Source organism: Limulus polyphemus, unplaced genomic scaffold, assembly GCF_000517525.1.
Source record: "Limulus polyphemus unplaced genomic scaffold, Limulus_polyphemus-2.1.2 Scaffold0, whole genome shotgun sequence".
Classification (NCBI taxonomy): Eukaryota; Metazoa; Arthropoda; class Merostomata; order Xiphosura; family Limulidae; genus Limulus; species Limulus polyphemus.
Genome location: NW_013665610.1, coordinates 3,606,692 through 3,619,039, shown reverse-complemented (window position 1 = coordinate 3,619,039; position 12,348 = coordinate 3,606,692). Strand labels below are relative to the sequence as shown.

Genomic DNA, 12,348 nt, shown 5'->3' with positions numbered 1-12,348 from the left:
GGCTTGTGTAGTTTCCCTTTCAAAGCTTGCTTTACAGTTTGTTATTTATATGGATGCCTTCCCTACGCTTCAAGGTGTTCATGTAATCAGAAGGTAATAAATATAAGGTAAGAGATGTACTTCCTATTTCGCATTAGGCCGACAACATTTTCAACTGAAAAACAGTAAAAACTTAAAATTTATACATGTATAGTATTTGGTTTCATTGTTCGTACGTGGTTCTTAATTCAACGAAACCCAATTCATTATTTCTATAAGACGTTTTAATGAAGCATAATGATCAAGATTAAGACTAAACACTATTCTAGCTAAAGGTATTAAACTTCACAATTAATGAAAATAATAAGTGGACAAAGTATTAAGATTATGTTATCAAAAATATTCAAGTTCTTCTACAAAAAGTTCAAAATTGTTTATAAAGATTTCTCAACATTGACGCATAACTTTGTTTAGACATACAAGATTCTATTTCTTTCGTAATCCTGGAATTACCATTAAGCTCCGTATGGAACCCATCGGCTTTTTTATACCCGATTTATAAACTATGGTCTGTAGGTCGATGCCTTTGTTGGTTATATGGTCCTTAATAACACATGAGTTACACATAAAATGTGAACAGAAATATTCCTTTAGACTGATTGTTCTAGCAGACAAAAACACGGCATTACTGAAAAAGAATTATATATATGACCCCACATCAAGTAAACGGTATATAGAAATTTATAATTGGAGGATCAGAGGAAATATTAGAACTTTAAAGTAATTTGTGCACCAAGTGGAGTATAATAATGGACTATAAACAAGACTTATGATTTAAATCTTTATTTAAACACTATAAGTTTTGTATTTTTTGTTTTATACAACAATTACAATTTCATTGTTTGTTAATTATTAATTGATATGTAAATATCCTTGTATTTGAAGAATATGCCCTCGATAAATCAGCGGTAAATTTACGGAATTCCCGTGGTAAATACAGCAGTTAGTCCAATGTCGCTTTCCGCTACAATAAACAAACAAAACTTTGAGCTTGAAGACAACAGTGAGTTTAGGTGTCATTATTGATGTCAGAAAATGTATAACTTTATTTATTAAGATAGTAATAAACTCCCTGAGATCCTACAGGACAATCGAAGCGTTACTAGCAAAGTAACACATTCTACATCTTTTCACACGAAGACACAAATTGTTTTGTTGAGAATAGGGAAATTACACAAGCCAAATGTTATTAACAGTGGAATACTAATTAATAACAATTTCTTTTGCAAATGATAATTTGATAATGGCTGGAGACGGCTTGAATGGGTACCTGATGATGACAAAACCTTGTCGAAACGTTGTACATTTGCTGTTATGTTAAACTTATATTAAAGTTTTTCTTCATTACCCATTCAAGCCGTCTCCAGCCATTATTAGTCTCAAAGTGGGTTCCTCGTCATCGAAAATGATAATTTGTTGATTAAAAGGAAAACTTATACTTACCACGTTCTATACTAAAGAAACCAACTCAATATTTTGTGGATATATAAATTTTATTTGTCTTCTTTAAGTCTAACTCTTCATTTGAAACTATTCCTTTACATGAAGGTCTAACACCGTTAGGGCAATTAATTCTTAACTTTAAACCTTTTCTTCAGAATAGGAGAGTAACAGTCATGCTCTTTATATATATATATACTGTTGTTTCTTTTAACAACACTTCGCAGTGAGTTGACTTACCTGTAACAGGCTGGGAGACTCAATACCTCTGACCACTTGATTGATGTAGACGGTGACACCACCGTGTTGAAGATCCTTCATGGGCTGGAGATAGAGCCAAAGATGCGCTTTTTTGAGATGTGACTTCATAACCTTCTCGGAGAAGTCAAAATGAAGGACATTTTTCTCTACACTTTGGTCGTATTCGAGCGCTGTTAAAGAAACCAGACAGATTTAGCGTTCTTCTCGTCATGTCCACCTTCTTCTCGGCGTACACAATTAATCCTCATAAAACAAGAAGTTTGGCGTCATCAACAATATAAATACGTGTCACTAAATAAAACAAACAATTAATCGTTGATGTTTAGGAATAATTAAATGGAATGGTATACCAAACGAGCAGGAAAAAAAGAGCGCTCTTTCTTGTGTACGTCAACTTTGCAGCATTGAATATCATCACGCGCTGAATAATGAGTTGTGCCTACAAACATTGCTTTGATGAAGCGTTGTTGGATTTGTTGAATTCTAGATTTACTTATCATAACGTTAATTTAAGATCTTAGCTAATTTTGAAACTGAAACTTACCTATATTGTATATGAGTCTCGAACAGTTTTTGAAGATTTGTTTGTTTGTTTGTTTTGAATTTCGCGCAAAGCTACACGAGGGCTATCTGCGCTAGCCGTCCCCAATTTAGCAGTGTAAGACTAGAGGGAAGGCAGCTAGTCATCACCACCCACCGCCAACTCTTGGGCTACTCTTTTACCAACGAATAGTGGGATTGACCGTCACAATATAACGCCCCCATGGCTGAAAGGGCGAGCATGTTTAGTGTGACGGGGATTCGAACTCGCGACCCGCAGATTGCGAGTCGAGCGTCCTAACCACCTGGCCATGCCGGGCCAGTTTTGAAGAAACCAACAATATACTTCAAGTAGAAGCACTAGGGGTCAATGACCCTAATACATTTCCTACATGGATATGTGTATTTAGTAATGCCCTCCCCCCCAAAAAAAAATAACACAACAACAAACAACTCAAATTATGCCCTTTTCCCACAATTATACTAATCAGGCTACTAAATGACTTACTGTACTAGGCATATTTTACAGTTGTTAACCAGTAAACAAGAACAGTACGTGTTTCACCCTTAAATACTTGATAATAAACAATCCTGCTGTGTGAGAACAAGGGGGAGGGCAAGCGGTCCCAGCACAATACTTTTTACATCCCCTATGCCCGCTAAAATAATGATCTCTGAATATTCAGCGCCCAAGTTTAAAGCGGGGTGAGTCTTTTTGTTCAGTTGCCGGTGGCCACATACTGCGCAGTATCGTACCTCACAGAGTAAGACCAGCAAGGAAGAGTCAACAAATACTTACCCCCTGATGAGTTAGAAAACGAAGTCTTTCAGACGATTCCGTGTCCTAAACTTTTACGGGCTTTGCTCCCTTCTAAGGAATCTGGACGCTGTTTCCGCCTCTTTGCCGGTTCATAATTACACATGACAGTGTTTTGTTTGACTATTTAATAGACTTAGTAAAGGTCATGATGGTAGTGGACGACCTACACCCTTTACTGACTTCCAGGTATTCAAAGGTACTCACTCACTTGGGACTATGTTCCATTTTTCATGACCCTTCACAGCTAGAGCTTCATAATGAAGTCCAAATTGCTTTCAAATAGCCAAAATTTCCTTCGCTTTCTTTCACTTTTAATCTTTCCAAGCATGGGGTTTCAACTAAATTTATTGGCTTAGCTCACCATGTGCCAGTGGAACATGCTGGGATAATAAACGGAAACTTAGCTCTTCATTTCTGTGTTGTTTTGTGTGGTCAGTTACAGTTTTAAAGTCGTGCGTCCCTCACTCATTGAATAAGCTTCGTATTTTATGTAGGGAAAATATTTTTAGAAAATTATGTTTGTATGCTAGTTTGCTCATTTGGAACTAAACCAAAAAGTAAACAGAACTTTTCTAAAACGAACAAGAAGAATTGTAAGTTCTTAATGGAGCTTAAATATGTTTATATAAAATAAAAGCTAAAGCTAAGTAAAATAAACAGGATACATAAGTTTCTCTATTGATATTGTAACAACGTTGTTTTCAAATGACCTAATTCCCGTTGGTAACTATGGTAACTTAACAAAACAGCCTAGCTTACAAAAATACGTTTTAGTGACTAGTGCGATTTAAACTGGCTTATACAGTTTGCACATACTTCCGGGTATACACTGACGATCCCTAGTACAAATAGGTTGGTACAAAACTTATATGTCTGAATTAATAGTTATTCTTCTTATACCGTTTACACATACTTCCAGATATACACCGACGATCCATAGAACACATAGGTTGGTACAAAACTTATATATTTGCATTAATAGTTATTCTTCTCGGAAATGCCCTGATCGACACACGCGTGAATAAAAGCTAATTTTACCTGAGAATCTAGCCTATAATGTTTCTCGCTTTTTCTATTGCGCTTTTAAAGTACGTAGGATTGAAGAACCTGATAGATATATGATCGAATGTGATTTCTGTGATTCTAGTTTGTTTGTTTATTTACTTTCCAGCTTTCTCATGAAACAGTTGATAATTTCGAGATATGGCTTCGTCAACTTCAAATCCTTCTTGTTAAAGATATGCCCAGCTTCATTACAATAACTTTTTAAGCTCAAAGGGTTCTCTTTGATAACCATAGCCTTCACTTTATGGATGAGAACGTTGCTCCAGCTTGGCTTGTAGTTTAGTTTCGGGGTTCATTGTTTTCCTAACTGCTCTACTGTGCGAGTATTTCTGATGGAGAACACTAAAGGAAATATTTTGTTCTTTTGCTATCTCACGAATATCTTTACTCGGAAAGAGTTATGGTTTATCAACATGTAAGTCTATCCGTGGTGGCATTACACTGTAGGGTGGTAGAACATTTGCCTTGAACCAAATATACACTATTCTATCAAAAGTCATGTGACACGGGTAGTTATGAATAAAACATCTCTTTATTCCAACAAATTAATGGCGTGTTGGCCGGCCTTTGGCCTTAATGACTGCTTCAATGCGTCGTGGAAGACTGTCTACTAATGTCTGGTAGAAAGCTGGTGGTATTGTGCTTTACTCCTTTAAAACATTAGTAAGCTCCATTACTGAAGATGACCATCTTCGCCTTCCCCTAATTTTGCGTTCCAGTTCATTCCAAAAACGGTTGAGGTCGGGGCTCTGTGCTGGCCACTGTAATGTTCCGATGCCATTCTCTTCAAACCACACGTTCACAATCCATGCTTTGTAACATGGAGCGTTATCATGTTGGAAGGTCTGAGGGCCGGTAACGTAAAATTACCACAATGAAGGACACACAGAATTGTTCAGAACATCAATGTAGGACTCAGCATTCATGGATCCATACATTGCAACCAATGGATCTACTCCATACCACGAGGAGCACCCTCAGACCATGATACCGCCACCTCTAAACTTCACTGTTGGGACAACACACTCAGGTAACAAGAGTTCTCCAGGTATCATAACTCGTCGATCCACATGGACCTACTTCCATTGATCCACGGTCCAGTTTCGGTGTGCCTTGCCCTATACCAATCGACTGTGTGCATTTGTTGTTGTTTTTTATCAACGGCTTGTGGGCTGCAGCTCTTCCGTTAAAATGCATGGCATGCAGCTCTCGATGTATCGTGGAAACACTGATAGGATTGCCTGTGGCTGCTTGCATCTCCAAACACAGATTCTCTAGGGTCTGACGGCGAGATGAGGTAACCAGCCTTCTATAGGCGCCTCGGCTCCTGTCAGTCAGTATTTTACACCTATCTGGTCGTTTCTTGTTCTCATTATTATCACCTGTGGACTTCCATTTCTTCAGCACGTTGCCAATTTTCGACCTGGGAATGTTTAATTGTTGCACAATAGCACGTAAAGACATTTTTCTTTATCACCTTTATAGGCCAAACTATTTCCACATTTCGTCATCACACCCATTTTCCTGCAATCAGAGGTGTGTCCCATGACTATTGGTAGGATAATATGTATATATATTCTAAATGTGGCGTCTGTGGCGCAAAGACACTCCATTAGCATACGCTTAATATAATTGTTATACAGTGCGATTAAACCTCTGTACCTTGTCCCCAATTCTGTCAGTGCCGTTTAGTTTGCCAGTGAGATTTTTTCCTTGTACAAATCATTTCGCGACTAGTTTTGACATTATCTCTTTATTTACTAAAATCCTTTACATGAAATTGTTGACATTAGTCTCTGAAAAACTTGTGGAAATAGCACCCTGTCTAAACTCCATCTTAAGCTCTTGAAATTAAAAACTTCAAATTTCTTTTAAACAAATAGATGATGCTCCCCTGAGGACGTTAACGCACTTCTACGTTACCACAAGCACATGTTGTCCAGTCGAGTTTAAAAGTGTATAGAGAAAACTTTTCTTCCTCAGTTTTGTCCCGAATATGAGTTACTTTTTTCCTTAAGACTCTCTCTCTCTTAAAACTCTCAAAATCCGAGCAACAAATGTGAATCTAAATTAAATTATTATCCATGATTCATTTAGTTTCTTTACTTCCGTATACCAAAAAAAAAAAAAAAAGATTCGTTTATGGTATTTTAGTGCATTTTATTAAATTTATTCCAAGTTGTTAAAAACCTAATAGAATTCTTTGTCCAAATAGTCTAAACCTCAACTTTTTACTTCTTCACTGAAATTGATATATATTAAGACACAACGACTACCTCCCTCTGTTATATTGCCCCCCAGGTGACACAGCGGTATGTCTGCGGACTTACAAAGCTAGAAACCGGTTTTCGATACCCGTGGTTGGCAGAGCACAGATAGCCCATTATGTAGCTTAGTGCTTAACTTCAAAACAAACAAACAAAACGAAATTATTTTGCAACTTTGCACGAAATCCTGCCACCCCAGTGACACAGCGGTATGACTGAGGACTCACAAAGCTAGAAACCGGGTTTCGATACCCGTGTTTGGCAGAGCACAGATAGCCCATTGTGTAGCTTTGTTCTTAGCTTCAAACAAACCCTCTCTTATTAGAAGAAACAAACCTCGCACTTTCTTCTACCCACTAAAACTGTTAAGTGCCGAATATTCACTCAATACTTAATGACCGATATTTTCAAGCATACGATATCTTGGTAAAGTTTTGATATTGAAAGTTAATTTAACCCCAGAATTGCCGATGAGGTACATAGATTTTAAGGACGTTTTTTTAAACTATTTATTCACAAAATTACTTGGGAGTTCAAACTCTTGTTGATTACAGGTCCTTAATGATATATGAGTTACACAACACAACAATTACCGCTGTGGTTTATTATATATACAGATAAATGAGTGGTTTCACTCAATTTGTTTGGCTGATTCTTTACATTAAGTGTTTTAGTAGACATAAAACATAAAATTATTCAACACGATTCAATATGTGATGTGGACTCCACCAGCAATAAATGATATAAGAAAAGGTCAGTGATACCAAGATTAAGAGACTTGCAAGTCAACCCTATCCCCATAATGATTTCAGAATTATTTTTAAACCTCTCTGTACACTTGGTAAACGTTTAAAAAAACGAAGACTGCTTACTGTCTGATTTCGTATTATTCAGGGGCCCCCCAGTGGCACAGCGGTATGTCTGCGGACTTACAACGCTAGAATCCAGGTTTCGATATCTGTGGTGGGCAGAGCACAGATAGCCCATTGTGTAGCTTTGTGCTTAATTACAAACAAACAAACAAAACAATTATTCATGGATAACATACACTCGTTGACAAAACTAAGCGCCACCCATCAGCTTATAAGCATGGGAGACTTTCAAAGAGGATTGGTAAACATTTAGCAGATGTTTTTCTTTCTCTATACAAGCATAACACTAGTTTGGATAATTTTACTCTGTCAGTTAAAGGTTATAAATATATGGAACTTCTATTGAAAGAAATATTGTTAACCGAAGAAAAAATCTTATTGCTTTCAATAATACACAATCTCATTTTTTTTCATTTAAATTTGATATATATTTAAACATGTGTATAAAGTATGGTTTATCGTTTTGATCTTATTTTCCACAATGGTGTTGACGACGTTATCTTCTTGCTGATTAGATCATTATTTTTGGCAGATGAATCTATTTTCGATGATTCAACCATGAACAATTCCTTATTACAGGCTATCGTTACCACATCTCTCATAGCGCTAGGATAATCACAACAAAATTCAGAATGAAACTCGGATTTTAACTTGATTTTCATAAATTCCGGGGCCGAGTGTGGCCAGTGGTTAACGTGTCTTGATTGTGAATCTTGGGGCTCATGGTCTGCATTCTGTTGTCGCACAAACGCCCTCCGCTCTTTGGGAGTATGGGTGCGCTACACGAGTGTCGATCAAATTTCAATATTACATCAAACTAAATTAACCCAAGATTAACGTTAGGTGCTGTTGACTAGCTGCCTTCTCTCTAGTCTATAAGTTCAGAATTAGGGACGGCTATTTTTGTGTAGCTGTGCGTGAAAATCCTAAATAAACAGACAATCATAAATTCGTATAATAAAAACTAATTTGAATTATGTAAATGGAGCAAACAAAAGACAATTATTTTGTATAGAATCTTAAAACTAACGATGTACATTTTAGGGTCAGAAACTGATACTGCTCATTGAGAAATAAAATAAAACAAAATCGACCCCATTCCCATTTTTTTTTTGTTATTGTCTTTTGTCTGTTTTTCTCCAAATGACCATAAATCGAAACGAAAGAGGTTTTCGGGTTTTGGTTGTCGACCAAAGTTCTCAAACTCAAGTACTACAAACAGATTGCGAGCCGAGCGCCCTAACCACCTGGCCATGCCGGGCCCGAATCAATAGAGATTTCACATACACTGCTGTTACATATAAATCAGCGAAATATTCTCACAGACTAGCCTATTTAATAAATGAAACAACCTGGCAAAGCAAGTATCCCGTGACACAAAAAAATAAACAAAAACACTTTCAACTTCTAATTTTGTAATCGTCTTTTATACGGGGTGAAATATGTATCGTTTGCTTAAATTACTTTTGTGATATGTGTTTGATATTTGGTTTTTCAACCTGAACCACACCTCTCATGGCAAATGGTCTAAAGTTCCATGCCAAGGATTCTGTAGATTCAAATATAGCCATCCTGACTGGAAGTATACTCTTATCGGAACAGTGGGATTGACAGTCACATTCCAAGAGGTGATTTTTTAACAATCTAAAAATAGTGAAATTATATTTTATGAAGTAGCTTATAAAGCTGAAAAGATCGGATTCGGCTGATCCTACTATGGAATAACAGACATAATCTTGGAAAAACCCAATATAATATTTTATGTGTTTATATAAAATATGTTTCAATGGAATGTTTTACTGAGCTCTTAGAATTTTTTCTACTTTACTAGTTGCATTACTGTAAGTTAGAATTGTATCTTGTAGCTTATAAAAGTTTTTAGGCTGGGCCTGGCCTAGTGGTTTAGAGTGCCAAAGCTGTAAATCCAAGGATTCTGATTTGCGTACCTTTGCCTCAAAAATGTGCCCCGCATTTTGGGGACCATATGTGCTATAATTGTGACAGTCAAATTACACTAGGCCCGGCATGGCCAGGTGGTTAGGGCACTCGACTCGCAATCTGAGGATCGCGGGTTCGAATCCCAGTCACACCAAACATGCTCGCCCTTTCAGCCGTGTGGGCGTTATAATGTGACGGTCAATCCCACTATTCGTTGGTAAAAGAGTAGCCCAAGAGTTGGCGGTGGGTGGTGATGACTAGCTGCCTTCCCTCTAGTCTTACACTGCTAAATTAGGGACGGCTAGCGCAGATAATTCAAAACAAACAAACAAATTACACTATTCGGTTATATAGGAGTAGTTAAAGATTTAGCGGAGAGTGCTGTTAACTGACTGTCTTAACTCAAAATCAGTTCAAAATTAGAAACGGTGTTGATGTTTATTATTAAGCACAAAGCTACACAAAGAGCTATCTGTGCTCTACCCACCACGGGTATCGAAACCCGATTTCTAGCGGCATAAGTCCGCAGACATGCCGCTGTGCCACTGGGGGGGGGGGGTTAGGAACGTAAATACTCATATTATCTTTTGTATAGCTTTACGCGAAACTTCCGAAACAAACAGACAAACGAATATTCAAATGTTCATATTGCATTTTATACACATATTCTAGACTTCGTAATATTATTTATTAATAATTATTATTATTTTTATCTTTTTTGTTTTATTACATTTTCCATCACCTGGAAAAATATTTCATCATTGCAGACCTATTCTTGAAGAACAAGTCTTGTCCTTTAAAAACACCGCTATTACATTTATTGCGGTGGCTTTTCGTATAACTTTCAAACAATCGGCCAACGTAGATGCGCTAAATAAAACCTCATAAAATGTTCTTTCATCCACGAACTAGAATTTACGTAACAACATATCGTATCTGAAATATACCGAGAAAAAATTCAATAACTATTTATCACTATGTATATTGTATATACAACAAGGAATTTTATATCCACGCGCGAATGTGGTTTTAAAAACAGCGATTTAGAACGTCATTAAATATGTCTACGCTAGTAAAGAACAAAATGAACGAGTGCCAGTAAATCAATATTTAATTATTCCCATTCACAACAAAGTATACTTTATTGACGTACGAACAAGAAGTATAAACTAAGGCTGGTACTCACGAGTGTTTGTGGCAAAAGCGAACGCCAAATCTGTCGTGGCTGTATCTTCATCCTGTACTTCAGATCTAGGCTGGTCTTTCTGTACGTCGTGTTCAGGCTGGATCTCTTTGGAAGAAGGGGACGTCGACCTGTAGGTTATACCGATTAACGATGTCGTAAAGCGGAGGAATGTTTTGCAAGTTTTTTCTTGTGATATTTGGAGGCTGACTCATCCCCAGTTTGGTGAGAATTTGTGCTTTGATCATTTCTAGACGCTGTTTTTTCTCCTGCTCTGGTGTTAGACACTTCTGACATCTCCGGGAACCCTGGGTGACTATCTCTGTATTCTTTCCAACATGATTCGTTTCATCATTTTCGGCCGCTTCCTCGGAAAGTTCTTTTTGCTGCTGTAGCAAAAAATCAATTTGTTCGGTCAAATTCCGTGCTTCTAGGTCCATCGTGGACAGTACCTTCAAATTTCCGATGTTGTCATCCTGTTGATTGGAAGGTTTCTCCGTCGGTGACGGTACCCCTAGAGCGCAGACTGTCAGAACCAAACACATAGCTCCAAGCAGAACTTTGGACTGATGAAGCACAGCTGTGCGGTTTCGTGTCAGCGTCATGGGGATCTCTGTAGTAAAGCGTCTTTATGTGTGTTTCTAGGGAGAGAAAACGACCCGTCAGCGGAGTCAAGGATTGTGAATGCTGTAGTTCGAACTTCTGGGTGTGCGCAGGAGTTTTATAGGTAAGCTTAGCTCATATGCTAAGGGGGACGGCATATTCTCGGGGGAAACAGCTGGACACGCCCTTTATTTCTCTGAGCAACTTCGTTTTTTTTTGTTTTGTTTTTTGTAATAGCAGAAAGAATGCCAGTAACCACCCACTTTTTTAGATGGCACCAATCAAATGCCTACTCCGTGAAACCCTTGCCTAAGACTGGTCACTGAAGCTGCGCGTGAGTGGGTCCCGGGGATTTAGATAATCACCCAAACACTGATCGCGAAGCTTTAGATCTGGAGAGTACCTATTACCTTTATCTCAAATGTCTATTTTATGTGAATATGGGTAATCTAATAAAGCCGTTTCATTTTCACAGTAAAACCACAATTAATAATTTAAGGAATATTTACCCCAATTAATTTAATTCCATATATATATACATGTATTATATTATCTAACAAAGGCGCTAATAATTTCACCATCTGGGAAGCTGAGATTATGGGGTGTTCTTAAAGCACAGTACCCTTATTCATGTAACGTAGTACTACGAGAACTCTAATACGCCAACATAACAATTATCTATAAAACATCAAAGGTTAAATTTATGTTGTTTTAATAAGGTACTTTGACAGTATAACTTCATTTTAAAACGGTAATTATATAAAATAAACTTTAAGCACGGGTAATTCACTGTATTCAGAAAAATCGTAGCTTACACACTTACCAAGTATATTATTATGCAAAATTGCTACCCTCTGTCTAATCTGTATTTTCTTTATTCTGTAATGTTGTGATATCATATATTTATGAAGAATATTGACGCGTATAGAATATAATTAAAATCTCTGTATTAGAGACACTGCAAAATTATCTGAAATATCTACTCCCTAATTTCTTATTTTCAACCATAGAACTTTGAAGGTTTTTTCCATCTCAAGATTAACATAAGTCGACAAGTTATGTGCTAAAATGACAAGGTAAAATGTAAATCACCTTTGTTCTTAAACATGACAAAAGTAAAATGTAAAGTCACTTTTGCTCTTAAACATGACAAAAGTAAAATGTAAAGTCACTTTTGCTCTTAAACATGACAAAAGTAAAATGTAAAGTCACCTATGCTCTTAAACATGACAAAAGTAAAATGTAAAATCACCTTTGCTCTTAAACATGACAAAAGTAAAATGTAAAGTCACCTTTGCTCTTAAACATGACAAAAGTAAA

At 36.9% G+C, this 12,348-nt stretch overlaps 1 protein-coding gene across 1 annotated transcript in view; it reads right to left on the bottom strand.

Annotated features, from left to right (window-relative positions):
- Window positions 1-11,146, bottom strand: part of LOC106469774 (growth/differentiation factor 8-like) — a 19,178-nt gene extending 8,032 nt beyond the window's left edge. The window contains exons 1-3 of the mRNA XM_022385078.1: window positions 10,524-11,146; window positions 10,429-10,480; window positions 1,720-1,910 (exon numbers count right to left, since the gene is read on the bottom strand). Coding sequence (XP_022240786.1) covers window positions 1,720-1,910; window positions 10,429-10,480; window positions 10,524-11,030 — 750 coding nt within the window. The 5' untranslated portion in view covers window positions 11,031-11,146. The remainder of the gene's footprint in view (window positions 1-1,719; window positions 1,911-10,428; window positions 10,481-10,523) is intronic.
- Between the last annotated feature and the right edge of the window lie 1,202 nt (window positions 11,147-12,348).